This window comes from Leucoraja erinacea, chromosome 3, assembly GCF_028641065.1.
Source record: "Leucoraja erinacea ecotype New England chromosome 3, Leri_hhj_1, whole genome shotgun sequence".
NCBI lineage: Eukaryota > Metazoa > Chordata > Chondrichthyes > Rajiformes > Rajidae > Leucoraja > Leucoraja erinaceus.
The window spans coordinates 5,662,216-5,684,432 of NC_073379.1; the positions used below are offsets into that span (position 1 = coordinate 5,662,216).

Sequence of the window (22,217 nt, forward strand, 5' to 3'; positions counted from 1 at the left end):
CCACCCCCTGACTAAAAAAAATCCTCCACATCACCTTCTTAAAGGAGCGTCCTTTAATTCTGAGGCTATGACCTCTAGTCTTAGACTTGCCTACCAGTGGAAACATCCTCCCCACATCCACTCTTCTGTACATTTCAATTAGATCTCCCTCATTTTAAACTCCAGCCAGGCCCAGCGCCGTTAAACACTCATGGAGACCCTTCATCAGGCTGAGTCATCATGGAATCTAAGTCTGAAAAAGGTCTCAACCCAAAACGTCACCCATTCCTTCGCTCCAGAGATGCTGCTTGTCCCGCTGAGACTCCAGCTTTTTGTGTCTACCTTCGAAAGGGTCTTACCCACTTTTTCTGTCTATCTTCGGTTTAAACAAGCATCTGTAGTTCCTTCCTATACACAATGTATCAATGAGGTGGCCAGATCCCCATGGAAGCACTGGGGCATGGTGACAGAGGTCCCAAAGCCACCAAATACATGCTCTCAGCTCAGAGTTCCCAAACCAACTCCCCTCACCATGACCTGACAGCATATATTGGCGAAAGACACAAAATGCTGGAGTAACTCAGCAGGACAGGGAGCATCTCTAGAAAAAAGTAATAGGTGACATCTCTGCAGAGACTCTGCCTGTCCCGCTGCGTTACTCCAGCTTTTTGTGTCTACCTGTAAGGAGAGGTTGGAGAAACTTGGATTGTTTTCTGTGGAATGTCAGAGGCTGAAAGGAGACCTGATGGAAGTATATAAAATTATGAGAGACACAGGTAGACCGTCAGAACCTTTTCCCCTTGGATTGAAATATCAAATTAAGATCATAGGGGCACAGTTTAAAGGAAATGTGCGGTCGGTGCAAGTTGTTTTGTTTACAGAGAACGATGGGTGCCTCACATACACTGTGTGGGACATAGGTGGACGCAGACATGAATGTGATGTTTAAAGGATTTTAGATAGGCACTTGGATATGGAGGAATATGGATCATGTGCGAACAGAGGATATGGAGTTTAACCCAAGCAAGTGTGAGCTGTTGTACTTTGGGAGGTCCAATGTTAGCAGGTTTCCAGCTAATGACAAGACCCTTAACCACATTGATGTAGAAAGGGAACTTGAGGTAGAAGTCCATAGCTCCCTGAGAGTGGCAAGTGCTTGTCTTCACTGGCTTTGCTCTAGCAAGTATGCATTATGTAGTTTAATAAAGCAACCAACATATAAATGAAATGTAAATGATAAATATGCAAACAACAATACAAATAACATTTGGCAATAAAAAGCAGGAAGTTCAGTTATTGGTTATTGACTTTTATTGTCACCACATCTTTGCTACTTTTTATATAAAATGACATTTCTGCTAAAATAGACAAAAATGCTGGAGAAACTCAGCGGGTGAGGCAACATCTATGGAGCGAAGGAATAGATGACATTTTGGGTCGAGACCCTTTTCTGAGAAGGGTCTCGATCCGAAACGTCACCTATTCCTTCGCTCCATAGATGCTGCCTCACCCGCTGAGTTTCTCCAGCATTTTTTGTCAACCTTCGATTTTTCCAGCATCTGCAATTCTTTCTTAAACATTTCTGCTAAAATATATTGAATTTCTATGTGACTTCAGGTTTTATACTGAAGGATTAAATTACACATACAATGTTGACATTTGCACTTACGGCTGATTTACATTTTGAAACAGTTTAACCCATGATAATGGGGCATGTTTTAAAAATTAGGACATTAAATATTAATTGAGAAAAAATATTTGCAAGAGAAAAAATTACACTACAACAACACCATTAAATATTTAATCAAACAAATTAGTTAATCTTGCAGAGATTTGTTTCCATATATTCTAAATGCCTCCCAAATTATATTAACCAGTGATCAGAAGGCTAAGAAACAATTCACATTTCACCACTTTAACCAACAGAATCTCACCTAAAAGACAACGATATAAAGATAGTTTAAAACAAATTGGGGATTCACTTTGCACATCGGGGTTTTGCTGACTACTTCACTGCCAGAATTCACTTTAAGCAATACTGAAATCTCAGTCTCGCTTGCATGCTGCATCTAACAAGAATTTACTGACTGATTTTGGATAACTAAAAGGTATCAGTTATCCCTTCGGCTGGAATAAGATCAGTGGTGCTGCCCAGACCTGCTGGTATATCAGACTTATATTTGGTGAGCAGGGGAAGGGGCCAGGCAAAATGGGAAGCATGGGGAAAAATAACATTTTAGATCTGGTTTTGATTACAATGATTTCAAATGGGACTGCAGGACAAAAGGGTGGCAGACGTTACTTTTAGATAACTAAATAAGTGCAATATTTGTTTTTAGTTAACATTGTTTTAAATTTAATCATTTTACAGTTTTATTTCAATTTCAATTCCTTTAAATTCAATTCAATATCCTTTAAAGAACTCTGAATGTCATATACATTCAAAAAAATATTATTAAGAGTATTTTAATCGTAAACCTATACCCCAATCCCAACTTTGATAGCTGTTACGGGCATTGAGTATCAGTGCCTCATCACTGTGGCATACAAAGGCTCCAGCCTCACCAGACCGTTATACTGGGTGAGAGACAATGGCTCAGCTCATCCAGACCAGCTATATAAGGGCCCAGGGAAGGGACTGCAACTGGGTGGGGACTGCAGGTGCAGGGGATGTCAGTGGGATTTGGCTCACCATATCAGGCGATCAAAACTGAACATGGATAGGTGATGTTTCAGCAAAACCTATCCATGTTCTCCACAGACGCTGTCCGACTCGCTGAGTTACTCCAGCACTTTGTCTCTTCATGAGTGGATTGAATCAGTTTCTTCAAGTGGATTATTCTCCAGTTGCAAAACTATTTCCTTCAACTCAGGATCATTGGCCCAGTTCACTCCACTGGCAAGAATAACACCCTGTAAAAAGATGTTAATATTTTCTGATTAATTTTCAATAAGAAAATGTTCAAGATTAACAAAATTATTCAGCAATTTTCAACCCAATTTAACATACTTCAAACACCTCACATAATAACATGTAGAACAGTATTAGTCCATTATTAGTAGTCCATTATTCCAAATACAATTGTCAGTTTGTGTCAAGATAATTGGATTTGTCTGGTATTGCAAAAGCTGAAACACAATTAACTTTGAGTAGTTTAGTTTAGAGATACAGCATGGAGCATATCCCACTTTGTCATCCATTCCCTATACACCAGGGCCAATTTACAGAGGCCAATTAACTTACAAACCCGCACATCTATGGATTATCGAGAAAACCCGGAGCAGCCAGAGGAAACCCACGTGGTCACAGGGAGAACATGCAAACTCCACACAGGCAGCACCCGAGGTCAGAATCAAACTCGGGTCACTGGCTCTGAGGCAGCAGCTCTACCAGCCACGTCAATGTGCCGCCTTTAGTACCTTCTCATAAGTACCTTATCATTATCACAGATGCTATTCTCCATCATTTAACCTAAATGCACAAAAAACAGCCAGCACGGCAAATTGTATCTGTGGGTGTCAACCAAAAAGAATTGAAAAAGCAGAGAGAACGAGTTGACAAAATAAGGATTTGCTAAGCAGAAGATAAGGCATTTTAGATTTATTATTGTCATGTGCTGGGGATGTACATGACAATAATATTGTCATGTAGATGGAGTCAATGGTGGGAAATCGAGTCTGTGTGATGGACTGGGTTACATCTTCAACTCTCTTCAATGTCTTGCAGTCTTGGGCAAAGCTGTTCCCAAACGAAGATGTGAGGCAACTCAACAGTAGGCTTTCCATGGTGCACTTGTAGAAGTTTGTAAGAGTGTCTGGAGACATGCTGAATTTTCTCAATAATGTCCACGACAGATCATTGGTAATATTACCGCCAAGGAACTTGAAGCTCTCAACAATTTTCACTGCACCACTGAGGCTGATTGGGGCACGTACTCGAAGGTAGACACAAACTGCTGGAGTAACTCAGCAGGACAGGCAGCACCTCTGGAGAAAAGGAATGGGTGACATATCGGGCATCGACCCGATATGTCACCCATTCCTTCTCTGCAGAGATGCTGCCTATCCTGCTGAGTTACTCCAGCATTTTGTGTCTACCTTCGAATTAAACCAGTATCTGCAGTTCTTTGCTACACATTTTGAGGCACATACTCCACCATTCTTCCTGAACTCGATAACTAGCTCCTTGGCCTTGCTGACAAGTATCATGTCACATGCTTTCACAGTATTACAATTCCTCCTCCATTTCTAGGCATTTCACCCCTTCTGTTTCTCGTTGATCTTCTGCTATACCAGGTTACAAATCAAAGGGTCATTGACATGAAACATGTGTAAGAAGGAACTGCAGATGATGGTTTGCACCGAACATAGACACGAAGTGCTGGAGTCAGTCAGTGGGTCAGGCAGCATCTCTGGAGAAAACAAAAGCTTTCCACCCGACCTCGGTACACGTGATAATTATAAACAAAACTACCAAGATCACGTAAACCATTTATGTAAACGAATTTTCCATCAGTGGATGAAATAGTCAGCGGAGAAATTAGGAGCAAGGTGGTGGAGAACATCTTTAAAGTAAGTGCAAAAATACCATGCTTTGTATTTTTAGAATAAAATATACTACATTAACCAGTATTTTGATGCTAACACCCCCTACCTGCAAAACCTTCTGAATTAATGTCACCATTTTAAAGTGTTCTTGCAAGTTCTTTTCTCCACGTTTTGGAAGTTCATTTTCTAATTGCTGTAACAGTTGTTGCTGCTTCTTCTTTTCAGCTTCCATGTCCTTTAATACACCCTGCATTTTTTGTTTTAGTGCTGCAAATTAGAAAAAGTGCAAATACGTTTTCAGTTATGAACTAAAAATGTAAAGTAACAGTACCACTGAGTTCAATATCACTATCCATTCCATTGATGCGTTTCATAAAAGACTTGAACTATCTCAAACTTATCTGCACTTCATTCTCTGATAATTGGAACCCTTGGGCATTGCAAATTTGTAAAATGGCTTTACTTTACTACAGCCGGAGCGGGAAGATCCATTCCCATTTCCAACTTTGAGAGCTGGTATCTCGGCTCCTTGGCAGCAGAGGCAGACCATTCCAGTACCTTTGGATTCCTCTTGGAGGCCGTGACCTCTGTTGTACCAGCAAAATGGATAAGCCAGAAAGGCTCTGGAACCAAGGATGCCGGAAAACCAGTAGTGGAAGTATTCCAGTTCTGATATTCCCTTAACTAATCCAGGTGGAATATCCCTGAGAAAGTTTGACTGGAATGTAGGCTCTGGAACCAAGGATGAGTTCCGGAAAACCAGTGGTGGACTTGTATTCAAGTTCTGATATTTCCTTAACTAATTCAGAAAGAATATCCCTGATAAGGTCTGACTGGAATGTAGTACATGAGATGGGCAAGGAATAAAAGGTACTACTAAAATGATATGCCATTAGTGCACTCTATTGTATTAAAACTGCATTGTATCAAAGTGATAATTACATAGTCTCTGCTTTTGTACTTCAAACACTGCATTTTCCAAAGTGTGAACTTCCTACAATAAAAGGAAAAAAACAATTACTAGCTGTCCACAAGTTGTTAATTGTGAACTATAATAGTAGTTAATAATTTGATTAAATCATTGAAGGAAAATTGTCAGCAGCATTGATTTATTAAAAAAAAAGAGGACTTTCATGTCAGTACTGAGGAATGAACTTTTCTCATTGCGACAGACTCTCCCAAGCCAAGTATTTTTGTCATTCTGCCTCAAGAATGTCCTAGTCCCAACTTTGGAATAGCATTAAATCAATTTTATAAAGCAAAATACTGCAAGATACCATAAATTAAAAAAAATAAAAACTAGAAAATATTGCAAGTTATCAGCAACTCAGGAAGTAGTTGGAGAGATAGAAAGAGAAAGAGTTAATATTTCACGTTGATAACCTTTCATCAGAAATAGGTGAACGTAGAAATCAAGTATGTTTCTCGTTACAGGAAGGGAGAGGATTGGAGTGACAAAAGATAATTTTTTGTATAGACTGCAGACAAATCAAAATGTATGATAGTTTTAATAGTGATCCTACTGAGAGGATGGTGCAGGCTTGTTGATTGCAGCAGATCTGTCTGCAAAGATTCCAGTAGGAGGAAATGAACGAGAATAAAGGGCGAAAGAAAAACCTTTGTGTGTTCTGGGACTCATGACAATAAACTCTCTTGACTTGACTAATGCATTTCACATTTTCAACAGTATCAACAATTTACATGCTTATAATGTATCCAAGAATAAAAAGAGTTGGTGCCGTCAATGATTGTGAACTCGAAAATACACAAGTGATTCATTATATTTGCTTTACCTTCTGGGTTGCTATAATCTCAGAACAAAGATCTAAAGAGTGCTTGACTGTTTCCATTATCAACCTAGGAACAAAGAACGATTCATTAAAAAAAAAAGTAGACTTCCGTCAAACTTTGATCTCATTTAAAAAAAAGACTAATTTACATTTTTAGAATATCACTAATGACATATTTCAAACAAAGTCAGAAAATGCCACAAATGGCCAGCAGATGGGGCTGAGAACAGATGAAACATTTCAAGTCGATGAAACTTCAGAACAGAAAAAGGAGAAAACAAGCATGTTTTCAGTTGCAGAGGTGGAGAGATGGTAGAACAGAGAGAATGTCTGTGATGGGATCGTCTATATCAATGATTTGGATAGAATGTACAAAGCATGATTACCAAGTTTGCAGATTATACTAAAGCGGGTGGTATTAGTTTATAGTTTAGCTTGAACTAAATTGTCGATTGTGAAGGTTGTCAAAAATTGCAGCAAAATTGATCGCTTGGACAGGTGGGCTGAGGAACGGTTGATAACATTTAATACAGAGAGGTTTTAAGCCAAAATTCCAACGATGTACAGGTTTGGAGGCTAATTGGCTTGGTAAAATGGTCATTTGTCCCTTTTGTTTAGGATAGTATTAGTGTTCAGGGATCGCTGTTCGAAGCGGACCCGGTGGGCCTGTTTCCACGCTGTATCTCTAACGTAAAAAGTGGATAGATACAATGAGCAGGGTGTTGAAAGGGAATGCAGAAATGAGGTGACAAATCAGCTATATTCTTATTAAATGGCGGAGCACATTCAAGGGGCTAGATGGTCTATTTCTGCTCATAATTCATATGGTTGAATGTTTATAAAGCAAGAGCACTTAAGGCCAATTTTGAATTAAGTGGCAATCAAAGAAGTTCGAATCCAGATGAATTTGAATAAAAACACAGCATTTACTAAACCATGGATCTAAAATACTTACTTCCCATCTTTATCATTCATTTGTGCTGCTTCTCGAAGAGCATTTGTGTACTGAAGCCTGCAAAACAGCAGAGGTGTCAAACGCTTGCAATTTTATGCATTTCTTCATTCCGAACGCAAGTTAGGAGGGAGAGATAGATCAGCCATGAATGAATGACGGAGTAGACTGAACAATTTCCATCAGAAAGTCTGATCTGCTTCTAGATTTCTTCAGTTTTCTGAGTAGATCATAAAGGACTGATGGTCCACAACTTGCTTTTTCTGGCCTTTGCAGCAGCTTCATAGAGCAAGCCATGTCTTCAAACAAGCCATCGTGGTAGATATTTTAACAAGGAAGCATCAATATTGTAATGGGGCTCTCGGTTAGTCTGCAACCTACTGCAGAACTGCATCAAAGTCTATATTAAACTTGCATGCATCACCCATAAAATTGAAGTTTTCCAACTGCCAGCTGGTAAAGAAGTAAGAACTTAACATAACAGATTCAATTTTCAACCCATGCCCATTCTAGACAAAAACGTTGTTTGATTCTGTACAGGTAGATACATTAGCGTAGACTAGGATCCAGAAAGTTTGAATCCTACCACTGCAGCTGAGGAACTTCAACTCAATTATGTCTAGAATGAGAAGTATTAGAAATAGAGCTTGCAAAACTACTCTTTCTGTGATGAAAATCCATCTGATATTTTAATGTTCTTTAGGGAAAGAAATCTGCCATCCTCACCTAGCCTGGTCTACATGTATCTTCAGTCCCACTGATGCTAACTCTGAGTTGAAATGGAGCTGCATGTCAGATCAGGACCAATCAGGGGCGGACAACAAATACCTGCCTTGTCAGCAACTTCTAGTCCCATGAACAAGCAAACTTAAAAAACACCAAATATCCATCACAGCACAGGCCTGTGTCTCATTAGGATTTGATTTGAAAAGAAACTTCTTCAAACTGCTGCATGCACAGAATTAATAGTTGAGCCATCCAAAATGCTGAGGAATAATTCCACGAGACCTTAATGAGACAGCTTCATCACTACACCAATCTAAAGAGGTGGCTTCTCAGGGGAGGTAAGGCTGGACATACTGGACTTCTAAACATCAATAATGCAACAAAAAAGATACCACATTGGAGCCAAATCACAATAACGCAACCTGGATTTTTTTTGTACCTATGGAGAGACATGTTTTTCTGCTGGAAAGAGACTGTAACATCTTCTAATTCCCGTTCGATCGCTTGAATTCTGTCAAAAGATACAAAATAAAGTAATCATTCAATAAGCAACCGATGGACCGATGCCTTTCCATATAGTTTCTCATCATGAAAATAATACTGTAATAAGAAAACTTGAAGATAAACCATCTTTTGGTTCACAGTAGAACAATAAACTAAGTAAACATACGTTTCTTTCAGGTTTTCTTCTGACACAGCCTCTGTATTAGTTTCAACACCTGGCAATAAAATACAAATACTCATTAAAGTTTGTAAAAAAAAACAAAACAACCTTTTGCCAGTTCCTTAAATTTGATTCTTGAGTTTCCTGGTCACTTTACAGACTAAGATAAAGTTCTCTGGAGTAATGGGGAAGTGAAACACATCACTCAGTATATTATATAAAACAGCATCACCCATTAATCAACTGTTCAATATCACAATTGGTTTTTATTTTTACAGATGAGAAATTCAATAATACTTGAGATGTTTCTGGTTGTTAAATACACAATGGGGAATAATATTTTCTGCAAGATAACTTTTTTTTTTACACAAGAAGCAAAAACAATATCACTCACAAATCATGAGCAAAATCCACTATAATGTACAATCTTGCAGAGCGTACGACACTTAATTGAAGAATGCAGCAAGTATAGAAAAAAGGGGAGGAAAAATAGTCTAATCACAGCAAATTACTTAAAAGCTGCTGCAAGAGAAACAAAAATGGCCGAGGAGACTCAGTCCCTACTTTCTGGAATGTAATACAGGTGCACAACCTTTTATCCGAAAGCCTTGGGACCAGACACTTTTCGTAATTTGTAATTTTTCGGCTTTCGGATTGGAAGATTTTTAGCGTAGATTTTAATGGCTGGCTCAGTGGTAGAGTGCTTGGCATATCTGCAAGGTCGCGAATTTGCGCCTCGATCCCGGCAGTTACTCGATCGCGAGTTTGAGTCTTCAATGTAGTTTTTTCTTGCAGAATAGGAGAGAATAGGGAGGGTTAGGCTGGGATCACTCTCTGCGAGATAATCTTAGTGCAGGAGACAAGTATAGGAGAGGTGTACTGACTGTGTGGGCAGAACTTTGGAAGTGATTGCCCACCATTCTCAAAAGCCGCTGTGTCTCCCTGTCCCTCCAACTCCAGAGGAATCCGCTCCCCGATGGGCCGCTACGGCGACAAGTGGCAGTTCGCCCACAGCCCAAGCTGCGCCACCCCAAGAACAAGACGTACCTTACACACCATCAGCTTCTGCCCCTACGGGGAGCGTGTTCCTCTGGAGTTGGAGCGGGGCTGGGCTGGAGTTGCTGATCTGGGATCTCCGTGCTTGCAGTGGGCCTGGGGGTCGGTGTCCCGATGAGGGGGCGCAGCTCGGGCTGTGGGCGAACTGCCACTTGTCGCCGTAGTGGCCCATCGGGGAGCGGCTTCTGGTGGTCCTGACGTCTTCGGCCACCCCCCTGTACAGGAGCTGAGACTGGGAACTGTACCGCCCTTGCAGGTGAGCAGGAGAGTGGGGTTGTTTGCAGTTGCAGAGGGAGGGGGCAAGGGCGGTACAGTTCCCAGTCTCAGCTCCTGTCCAGGGGGGTGGCCGGAGACGTCAGGACCAACAGGAACCCACTCCCCGATGGGCCGCTACAGCGACAAGTGGCAGTTCGCCCACAGCCCGAGCTGCGCCCCCTCATCCGCAACCCGGGTTCCTCTGGAGTTGGAACATGGCTGGGCTAGAGTTGCTGCTGGCTGTGAGTCTCTGGGGTCTCCGGGATCTCCGTGCTTGCAGTCGGTGTCCCGTTGGTCCTGACGTCTCCGGCCACCCCCCTGGAATGGAGCTGAGACTGTGAACTGTACCGCCCTTGCCCCCTCCCTCTGCAACTGCAAACAACCCCACTCTCCTGCTCACCTGCAAGGGCGGTACAGTTCCCAGTCTCAGCTCCTGTACTGGCTGGAGACATCGCAGCCCGAGCTGCGCCCCCTCATCTGCAACCCCAAGAACAAGACGAACCTTGCACACCATCAGCTTCTGTCCCTACGGGAAACGTGTTCCTCTGGAGTTGGAACGGGGCTGGGCTGCTGCTGGCTGTGGGTTTTTGGGATCTCCGTGCTTGCAGTGGGCCTGGGGGACGGTGTCTCGTTGGTCCTGACGTCTCCGGTGACTGGCACTGACCTGCTGGCTGGCATCGCCGACTTGAAGACAGTGCAAAGCCCCCGCGCCGGTGCAATGGGCGGGGAACTGGAGAGGAGAGGGAAGGGGTCACACACATGGCCGGGAAGCAGAGGGGTGTAGGTGGGGTGAAACTGAAGGGAGCGACAATCTGATGCTGCCTGCCCGTTAAAACATTCCCACGCAAGACTCACGATACACTGTGTATCGTGAGTCTACCGTGGGAACTTTTTAACTCAGCGGGCGGGCAGGCAGCAGCAGATTGTCAATTGTTAACCCTCCCGCGCAATATACCCTCACCTCTTTTATGAATGGGGATTTAGTTTCCCCTTTCTTCGAGGACCGACCGGAGGTTCCGCTGTCACCTCTGCGGGCGGCCCTCGGTGAACGTCTTCAAGGACCTTTCTTCAAGGACTGAAAAAATGGATTTGGAGCTTTTCGTTATTTGGATCTTCGGATAAAAGGTTGTGCACCTGTACCACGAAAATGGAGCAAAAATGGAGAGACTTCTGTGTATAGTTTTTCTTCTTGCTACTTCTAGAGGGATGCTGTCAATAAAGATTGTCTAAGGGATATCCTTGGGGAATGAATGAATGAATAGTTTATTTCAGTCATACATTCAAAAGAACAAAACTTTACAATCTGTGTGAATATGAACCAACACTGTGTCCATTTCACACAACGTTCACATAATCAATGACCGAAAAAGGAATAGGCTGAAGCCACAACGCTTATTTTTTGCCTACCCTATACTTATTGAGATAAACACATCGCAAAATGCAAGGTCCTCCAACACGAAGAGTTTAATAGGTGAGCAACAACATTTTGCACAAATTAAATTTAATGATTGTTTAAACTGAAAAATGAGAAAGAATTTTTCATGACCCCAGAATATTTATAAACCAATGACATAAGTATTTTCAAAGTCGATTAAAGTAATTGTTGTAAAGGGGGGGGGGGGGGGGGGGGGGGGGCATGAGGTATGGTTCAACATGTGACTTGAAAAGACAGTACACCAGACAATGTGATAGTTCATCATGGCATTACTTTGGACTTTTCAAGCAAATCTCCAAAATGAACCTTTAACCGATAATCCGACCCAAATAGTTTCCTTTCAACCAAGGCAAGGGGTTGACTGATATCTAAATGGCAGGTTTTACTACACAGAGGATGGTGGATATATAGAACACATGGCAGAGTTCAAAACTCACAGAGCCATGAAGAAAATCAAAATGACCTAACATTTAATCAAAACATCTTACAAGCTTTCACACCAGCCTGGAGTTCCACCGTTTGTTGGCTTACTTGATCCTTTAACCTATAAAGAATAAATTACAGATACATAAAAATTATTTTTTATTTTCTGTTTCCAAAAGCAAATATTAACAAAAACACACGTGTTCCTTTCATTTCAGATTATCAGGACTGAAGCCTGCATTGAGCTCTGCAATGCCATCAACTCGCCATATACATGGACTGTCTTGCAGCATGTAATTTTGATAAGCTCAAACAATGTTTTAAATAGTCGCTAAGTGCTGATGTAACTAGTAGCGTGGATAGGGGAGAACCAGTGGATGTGGTGTATCTGGACTTCCAGAAGGCTTTCGACAAGGTCCCACATAAGAGATTAGTATACAAACTTAAAGCACACGACATTGGGGGTTCAGTATTGATGTGGATAGAGAACTGGCTGGCAAACAGGAAGCAAAGAGTAGGAGTAAACGGGTCCTTTTCACAATGGCAGGCAGTGACTAGTGGGGTACCGCAAGGCTCAGTGCTGGGACCCCAGCTATTTACAATATATATTAATGATCTGGATGAGGGAATTGAAGACAATATCTCCAAGTTTGCGGATGACACTAATCTGGGGGGCAGTGTTAGCTGTGAGGAGGATGCTAGGAGACTGCAAGGTGACTTGGATAGGCTGGGTGAGTGGGAAAATGTTTGGCAGATGCAGTATAATGTGGATAAATGTGAGGTTATCCATTTTGGTGGCAAAAACGGGAAAGCAGACTATTATCTAAATGGTGGCCGATTGGGAAAGGGGGAGATGCATCGAGACCTGGGTGTCATGGTACACCAGTCATTGAAGGTAAGCATGCAGGTGCAGCAGGCAGTAAAGAAAGCGAATGGTATGTTGGCTTTCATAGTAAAAGGATTTGAGTACAGGAGCAGGGAGGTTCTACTGCAGTTGTACAGGGTCTTGGTGAGACCACACCTGGAGTATTGCGTACAGTTTTGGTCTCCAAATCCGAGGAAGGACATTATTGCCATAGAAGGAGTGCAGAGAAGGTTCACCAGACTGATTCCTGGGATGTCAGGACTGTCTTATGAAGAAAGACTGGATAGACTAGGCTTATACTCTCTAGAATTTAGGAGATTGAGAGGGGATCTTATAGAAACCTACAAAATTCTTAAGGGGCTGGACAGGCTAGATGCAGGAAGATTGTTCCCGATGTTGGGGAAGTCCAGGACAAGGGGTCACAGCTCAAGGATAAGGGGGAAATCCTGTAAAACCGAGATGAGAAGAACTTTTTTCACACAGAGAGTGGTGAATCTCTGGAACTTTCTGCCACAGAGGGTAGTTGAGGCCAGTTCATTGGCTATATTTAAGAGGGAGTTAGATGTGGCCCTTGTGGCTAAGGGGATCGGAGGGTATGGAGAAAAGGCAGGTACGGGATACTGAGTTGGATGATCAGCCATGATCATGTTGAATGGCGGTGCAGGCTCGAAGGGCTGAATGGCCTACTCCTGCACCTAATTTCTATGTTTCTATGTAACTGAGCGGGTCATGCAGCATCTCTGGAGAACATGTTTCGGTTGGGACCCTTCTTCATGCATAGGTAACATTTCAGATAGGGACCCTTCTTCAGATTGAAGAAGGATCCTGACCCAAAATATCACCTGTCCAGCAGAGATGCTGCTTGATCCGCTAAGTTACTCCAGCACTTATGAGCCTTTTTAAAAATTAAACCTGTATCTGCAGTTCTTTGTGTCCCATGTTTTTTACTTCCCAACATCATTATCAAATTTAAGAATTAAGGTTTAAGAGATATTTCAATGGCCAATTTAATTTATCACTTGCAACCGCTTCTGAACCGATGACCTTCCTCCTGACTCGGTTATAATGTGCCTTCCTTTCACCTTGCAATCATTAATTACTGCAGAATATGCAGCTAGCATGCCCTGTGCTATGACATTATCTGTTTAAACCATTCCAAACCTATGAAATTTCTCCTGATCATTGAAAGCTCTGGCAAATAGTTAATACATTTTTTACATTGAACTACTGCTGGCTCGAAGGGCCTACTCCTGCACCTATTATCTATATCCAAGCACAAAATTTAAATCTTCAAAGGCTTCATAATTACGATTCCAAATTTTTTTAGCTTACAGATTGTGCGGAAACAGGCCCTTCGGCCCACACCGACCAGCGATCCCCGCTCGATAGCACTATCCCACACACACTAGGGACAAATTAGAATTAAACCAAGCCAATTAGCCTAAAAATCTGTACGTCTTTGGAGTGTGGGAGGAAACCGAAGCACCCAGAGAAATCCCACGCAGGCCATGGGGAGAACGTACAAACTCAGTACAGTCAGAATCGAACCCGGGTCTCTGGCGCTGTGAGGCAGCAACACTACTGCTGCGTTACCGTGCCACTCCTGTTACAGTCATTAATACTTTTACTGTGAAGGGATATTGAAAATCTACTGTACGTTACCAAATGCACAGCCACTTACTCACCACAGAAGATGCAGAACGGAGTCTGTTAGAGCAGCGTTTTCTGGTCCAACAGTTGGTGCTACATGGAAATTATCAAGTGCCAACTGTCCCAGCTTCATACAGGAAGCACCAAGCTCCTGAAGAATATGCTTGTCGGTTCTATAATATCAGAGAACAGTTAAGCCATTGCAAGATGGAAAATAATTTAAAGTGTGCGGCAACTTGTACAGGAATGGGCTAAGAAACTTCCAAGAGTGGTACATTAGAACCATATAACACATCCTTAAAAGGGCTTTCCACTTGTCTGGGGTTATGGGGACAAGGAAGGAGAATGGGATGAGGGAAAGATAGATCAGCCATGATTGAATGGCGGAGTAAACGTGATGGGCTGAAACGTCCAATTCTTTTCCTATCACTTATAAACATGAGCAAAATTAATTAATTAACCCGTAATAGAACAGTCTGCACACCCCAACCACCAATATAACAAGATAATATTTTAAGGAATAAATATTGGCTAGCACATCTTCCATGTATATCGGACTTTTCAACAGAGCAAAAAAATGGGCCAAGATACTTCACATTAGCATTATAAAATACATAATTGATTATGAGGCTAAAGAAATAGATTTAGAAGGAAAAGGAAGGGGGGTTTAGGAAAGAAGAGACTGTCACATGTATAGTTTAAAGCCTTTGCAACTGAGGGTATGATAGAGTATTTAAATTCAGACATGGTCAAAAAGACAATTGATAGGGTTATGAAATCTAAGTTATAGTGCTTCGAAGATTTACAAACATGGGGAGTTGCAAGACAATGCATGGATTTGTAAAGACATAAGAATTTGTTTAATGGTTTGTCAAGTTTATTGCCATATGCCCAGGTATAGTGAAGCGTAGGTACAATCAAAATCTATCCTGCAGCAGCATCACAGGCACATAGACTCAGGCAACACACAAAAACATAAATGACATTAAAATTCTTCAAAAAGACTGCAAAGAAAAAACGATTGCAATGCAACATGATGGGTGATATGAATTACATAGAATTAAGACTGAGCATCAGAATTCATAGATTGCAGTAAGAGTGAGCTGGGACAGGAGAATTGATATTGGGTTATTGTTGTCACATGTACCAAAATGCAATGAACAGCTGTGTGTGCTATCTAGTTAAATCATACTAAATACGAGTATAATCGGCCTCGGATGGAACACTTGAATACAAAAGGCCTGGATAGAGTGGATGATTCCACTAGTGGGAGAGTCTAGGACCAGAGGCCATAGCCTCAAAATAAAAGATGTTCCTTTAGAGAGACGAGGAGGAATTTTTTTATTCAGAGGGTGGTGAATCTGTGGAATTAATTGCCAGAGATAGCTGCGGCAACCAAATAATTGAGTATTTTAAAGACAGAGATTGACAAATTCCTGATTAGTAAGGGTATCAAAGGTTATGGGTAGAAGGCAGGAGAATTTGGTTGAAAGAAAGATCAGCCATGAGGGAATGGTGGTGTAGACACAATGAGCCGAATGGCCTAATTCTGCTCCTCCAACTTATTAACTTAATCAGGTCATATAGGAATACACCAATTTGTGTAAAGTGAAATATACCAGAATATAGTACTTCAGTTACAGAGAAAGTGCAGATTAAAAAAATGGGGTAGGTTGGAAGATCAAAGTTCTATACAAAATGCTGGAGTAACTCAGCGGGTCAGGCACCATCTCTGGAGAGTGCAGATAGGTTATGTTTCAGGTCAGGACCTTTTTTCAGACTTGGATATCATTGATCAAGGTCAAAATGTTGATAAATGGTAAATTGCTCATTGTTGCTTACAAGAGACGACAAGGACTCTCATATAACTCAGTAAAGCCTCACAGACTTATTTAGCTCAAGATCATTACAATTCATAATTTTTAATATATACATTATGTGGGAGAAACTGAGTTTATCATTCATTAGTCCAACTTCCCCCGAGAAATCTCAGTTGTCAACTGGATATTGTTATAGAATGTAGATGTAATGGTTGTGAGCATTTTGCTTCCTTCATTGAAGTTTGTCTGCTGGCGTGGTCAAGGGAAGCAGATATCCAGTTAAGATAACAAACTATGGTGATGTCTAAATCATGATCCTAGATGGCACAAAGATCTGTGAGTGACGCTTGCGTTGTAAACCACAAATCAATGACACAATTTCAACATGACCTACCTAACATCAAATGCACAGATCACAGACTACACCGTCTCTTGTTTTTTGGGACCAGTGCAGTTGCTGGAGTGTCAGAGACTGCCGTTCGGAACATTCCTCCCAGACTAGCTCCAAAAACCAGCAGTGGGCATCTGAACTTGTACGAAAAGCCAATGCACAGCACCTTGTTTGTCGTTTGGCTCCACTGCATGTAGGAAGTAGGATGCAGGCCGGGGACCCAGGGGGGGGGGGGGGGGGGGGGGGGGGGGGGGGGTGCTGCCACATGCGGCGGCTGGCAGAAGACAGGACTGTTCAGTGAACCTTTTGTAACTTTGTTGGCGCTAGAAATGTGGCGACGCTTGTGTACTGCCTGGGTGAGTTCTGCTGGAGGATTTTACCAGATTACACAATAGACAATAGGTGCAAGAGTAGGCCATTCGTCCTACTGCTGCACCTATTTGGCCCTGCACCCATTCGGCCCTTCGAACCCGCACCGCCATTCAATGCGATCATGGCTCATCATCCCTAATCAGTACCCCGTTCCTGCCTTCTCCCCATATCCCCTGATTCCGCGATCTTGAAAAACCCTACCTAGCTCTCTCTTGAAAGTATCCAGAGAACCGGCCTCCACCGCCCTCTGAGGCAGAGAATTCCACACTCACAACTCTCTGTATGAAGAACTGTTTCCTCGTCTCCGTTCTAAATGGCTTACTCCTTATTCTTAAACTGTGGTCCCTGGTTCTGGACTCCCCCGACATCAGTAACATGTTTCCTGCTTCTAGCATGTCCAAACCCTTAATAATCTTATATGTTTCAATAAGATTCCCGCTCATCCTTCTAAACCCCGCCATCCCGGGAATTAACCATGTAAACCAACGCTGCACTCCCTCAATAGCAAGAATGTCCTTCCTCAAATTAGGAGACCAAAACTGCACACTATACTCCAGGTGTGATCTCACTAGTTCCCTGTACAACTGCAGATGGACCTCTTTGCTCCTGTACTCAACTCCTTTTGTTATGAAGGCTAACATGCCATTCGCTTTCTTCACTGGCTGCTGTACCTGCATGCTTACTTTCATTGACTGATGACCAAGGACCCCCAGATCCCGTTGTACTTCCCCATTTCCCAACTTGACACCATTTAGATAATAATCTGCCTTCCTGGTTTTGCTACCAAAGTGGATAACCTCGCAATTATCCACATTAAACTGCATCTGCCCACTCACCCAACCTGTTCAAGTCACCGTGTATTCTCATAGCTTCCTCCTCACAGTTTTCACACTGCCAGCCAGCTTTGCGTCATCCGCAAATGTGCTAATGTTACTTGGAATCCCTTCATCTAAATCATTGATGTATATTGTAAATAGCTGCTGTCCCAGCATGGAGCCTTGCGGTACCCCACTAGTCACAGCCTGCCGTTCTGAAAGGGACCCGTTAATCCCTACTCTTTGTTTCCTGTCAGCACTCTACCCCCAATACCATGTGCCCTAATTTTGCCCACTAATCTCCTATGTGGGACCTTATCAAATGCTTTCTGAAAGTCCAGGTACACTACATCCACTGGCCCTCCCTTGTCCATTTTCCTAGTTACATCCTCAAAAAATTCCAGAAGATTAGTCGAGCATGATTTCCCCTTCGTAAATCCATGCTGACTCGGAGCGATCCTGTTACTGCTATCCAAATGTACCGCTATTTCATCTTTTATAATTGACTCCAGCATCTTGTCCACCACCGATGTCAGGCTAACTGGTCTATAATTCCCTGTTTTCTCTCTCCCGCCTATCTTAAAAAGTGGGATAACATTAGCTACCCTCCAGTCTACAGGCTCTGATCCTGAATCTATTGAACATTGGAAAATTATCACCAATGCTTCCACAATTTCTAGAGCCACTTCCTTAAGTACCCTGGGATGCAGACCATCAGGCCCTGGGGATTTATCAGCCTTCAGTCCCATCAGTCTACCCAACATAATTTCCTGCCTAATGTGGATTTCCTTCAGTTCCTCCGTCACGTCAGATCCTCTGGTCACTAGTACATCAGTGTCCTCCTTAGTGAAGACAGATCCAAAGTACCTGTTCAACTTATCTGCCATTTCCTTGTTCCCCATAATAAATTCACCTTTTTCAGTCTTCAAGGGCCCTCTTCACCTAAAGAAGCTTTTACTATCCTCCTTTATATTCTTGGCTAGCTTATCTTTGCACCTCATCTTTTCTCCCCATATTGCCTTTTTAGTTATCTTCTGTTGCTCCTTAAACATTACCCAAACCTCTTGCTTCCCGCTCATCTTTGCTACGTTGTACTTCTTCTCTTTTATTTTTATACTGTCCCTGACATCCCTTGTCAACCACGGTCACCACTTACTCCCCTTGGAATTTTTCTTCCTCTTTGGAATGAACTGACCTTCGGTTTTATTCGCAGAAATACTTGCCATTGTCATCCCTGCTAGGGTATCTAGCAATTAGCAAAGTACCGTGGTATCCATTACATCCACCCAAGAGACTGCACCTGCACCTCTCAGATTAGTATACAATGGACAGGCAGTCCATATTCTGTACCCCAGTCTCTGGCTTTAAATGCACAACATTTTGGTCTCACATCAGATCTACAACTAAACTCATCAGCTGCCTCTGCCCAGAGTACAAACTATGTGAGGTTCATTATTATTGTCATGTGTAGGAAAGTACAGTGAAAAGCTATGCTTTCCAATCAATCAGATCATATACATAAAGTACAATCAAGCCAAACTCAAATACAATAGGTAGAGTGAAGGGAAAGATACAGAACGCATAATATTCTTCTCAGAGCAACGGACATTAGTGTCATGCCAAAAAACAAACTACTGGATGAAGGCAGGGCTCAAGCTCTACCTTGGGAAGGAAGGATTATTCGGATGGTGGATGCTACAGGTCATCAAGAACTTCACACAGCCTCGGAAAAGAGGCCAACATAATCAAAGACTCATCCCGTCCCGTCATTCCTTTTCCCACTTATGTTCAGCAGAAGCCACAGAAAGTTGAAAGTGTTATCAGGCTTCTTCCCTAAGTTATGGGGTACTGTCCAACACATCTCTACCCCATTGAGGACTGGATTTCGTCAATGTAACTGATGCGCTACAATGCTGAGAACTATATTCTGCACTCTATACCTCCCCCTTTGCTCTATCTATTGTACTTGCAATTGACTTAATTGTATATATATCATTATCTGACCTGCTTGGATTGCATGTAAAGCAAAGCTTTTCACTGTACTGCAGTAACAATAATAAACCTACACCTAAACGAGAATGTAAAGTCTGAAGAAATGTCCCAAAATATCTCGTGTCTGTTAGATCCTCAATCACCGTTGTGATAGTCCAGGACACTGCAAACTGAAGTTGAGACAGTGGGGGACCAAACTCAAGACTACCAAATTAATGAGCCAATACTGCACGAGTCAGAGGAGACTATGCAAAGCCAGGATCGAGATGTGAACTGCTGGAATAGGACATGACAGATCAGATTCCAGTACCAGTGCAAACAGAGGCAGTGGTCAGACCAAAACGTCAGAGAAGCCCACCCAAGAGATAAGAGTGAGGTTTTGACATTGTCCACATTCTCCACAGATGCTGCCTGACACACTCTTTGTTCTATATTTTTGTAAACCATCAACTGCAGTTCCTTTCGTTTCATGTTCATAAAATATAGGAGCAGAATTAGACCATCATGTCTACTCTGCCATTCAATCATGGCTGATCTATTTTTTCCTCCCAAACCCATTATCCTGCCTTCCCCCGTAACCCCTGACACCCGTACTATAGTAATCAAGACTTTTCCAAGCTGTTGGAGGAACTCAGCAGACCAGTCTGTGGGGGATGGGGGGGGAGAAATATGTTTCAGGTCAGGTCCAACAAAAGATGCAGCACAGAAGCCACAGGAGATCCTTTTTCCCTATGTCTATTAAACTGTCCAACTGTTGCTGTTGTTGCTGACTGACACCTACCCCAATGTTTGTACATCCCTCATCCTGGACTTTTCCACTCCATAATTTAACTGCATGTCTGTGCGATATTACATATGTGCTGTGCAATAACTGGCCACTTAAATTTAATTATTATTATAATGTACATGACACTTTCAATGCCTTGTAACTGTATATTTTAGCTGTTAGCAAACCAATTTCCCTCTGGGATAAATAAAGTGGTATTGTAATTCAGACTTTGCAGTCTTCACACTGATGACCTGCAACAGCCACCATCCAAATAATCCCTCGTCCTGCAGCAGCCACTTTGAGCAGAATTCCAGCTTCCACGGGTCCCCTGAGTCATAGCCATAGAGTAATACAATGTGGAAACAGGCCCTATCCCCCAACTTGCGCACACCAGCCAACAATGTCCCAGCTACACTAGTCCCACTTGCCTGCGCTTGGTCCATATCCCGCCAAACCTGTCCTATCAATGTACCTGTCTAACTGTCTCCTAAATGATGGGATAGTCCCAGCCTCAACTACCTCTTCTGGCAGCTTGTTCCATACACCCACCACCCTTTGGGCGAAAGCGTTACCTCTCGGATTCCTATTAAATCTTTTCCCCTTCACCTTGAACCTATGTCCTCTGGTCCTCGATTCATCTACTCTGGCCAAGAGACTGTGTGCATCTACCCGATCTATACCTCTCGTGATTTTGTACAACTCTACAAGATCCCCCCTCATCCTCCACGGAATAGAGACCCAGCCTACTCAACCTCTCCCTATAGTTCACATCATCTAGTCCTGGCAACATCCTTGTAAATATTTTCTGAACCCTTTCATGCTTGATATCTTTCCTATAACATGGTGCCCAGAACTGAACACAATATTCTAAACGCGGTCTCACCGACATCTTATACAACTGCAACATGACATCCCAACTTCTATACTCAATACTCTGACTGATGAAGGCCAAAGTGCCAAAAACCTTTTTGACCACCTTATCTACGTGCGACTCAACCTTCAAGGAACGATGCACCTGCACTCCTAGATCCCTCTGCTGTACAACACTACCCAGAGGTCTACCATTTACTGTGTAGGTCCTGCCCTTGTTCCACGTCCCCAAATGCAACCCCTCACATTTCTCTGTATTAAATTCCATCAACCATTCCTCCGCCCACCTGGCCAATCGATCCAGATCCTGCTGCAACCGTTCACAACCGAGGGATCGGGATTTTTTTTACCAGCAACCACTGTACAACGAACATGGACCCCCTAGTCCCACAATTATAGACGAGAATCATTCTCTTACTCCTCACTCGATGCCGCTGCCGCCGGAGAGCCGGCCTCCACAGGGATCGGGGCTTTCACCGGTAAACACTGCCCGACCACAACCCCTCATTGATAGACGGTAATCACTCTCTCTTACTCCTCACTCGGTGCCGGTGTTGCTCCCACCGGAGGGGAGGCCCAGCCCGGCCCCCAGAGCGAGCGGGTATTTACCAGCAATACAACGAACATGGACACATAACGCTCAGTAATGGATGAGAACCACTGTCTTACTCCTCTCTCGGTGCTGCTGCTGCTGCTGCCATCGCCGTCGCCATTGCCGTCACCGTAGTGCGTGCGTGCGTGGGTGGGTGGGCAGCCGACCCGTCCCGCCTATTACCCCTCCCCCCCCGCCCATTGGCCGGGCTGGAGTTCCGGGGCGGGATCTCAGGCGGATCAATGCTCCGATT

At 42.9% G+C, this 22,217-nt stretch overlaps 2 protein-coding genes across 3 annotated transcripts in view; both read right to left on the reverse strand.

Moving 5' to 3' along the window:
• Nucleotides 1–22,217, reverse strand: part of cdk7 (cyclin-dependent kinase 7) — a 105,106-nt gene that overhangs the window by 60,373 nt on the left and 22,516 nt on the right. The window lies entirely within an intron of this gene.
• cenph (centromere protein H) lies at nt 2,710–22,120 on the reverse strand. The gene is made up of 10 exons (XM_055631803.1): nt 22,042–22,120; nt 14,379–14,516; nt 11,894–11,949; nt 8,666–8,714; nt 8,435–8,506; nt 7,273–7,329; nt 6,321–6,384; nt 5,470–5,521; nt 4,634–4,794; nt 2,710–2,892 (listed from the first exon to the last, which is right to left on the reverse strand). The coding sequence occupies exons 1-10, from the start codon at nt 22,083–22,085 to the stop codon at nt 2,782–2,784; spliced, it is 804 nt and encodes a 267-aa protein (XP_055487778.1). The 5' UTR covers nt 22,086–22,120; the 3' UTR covers nt 2,710–2,781.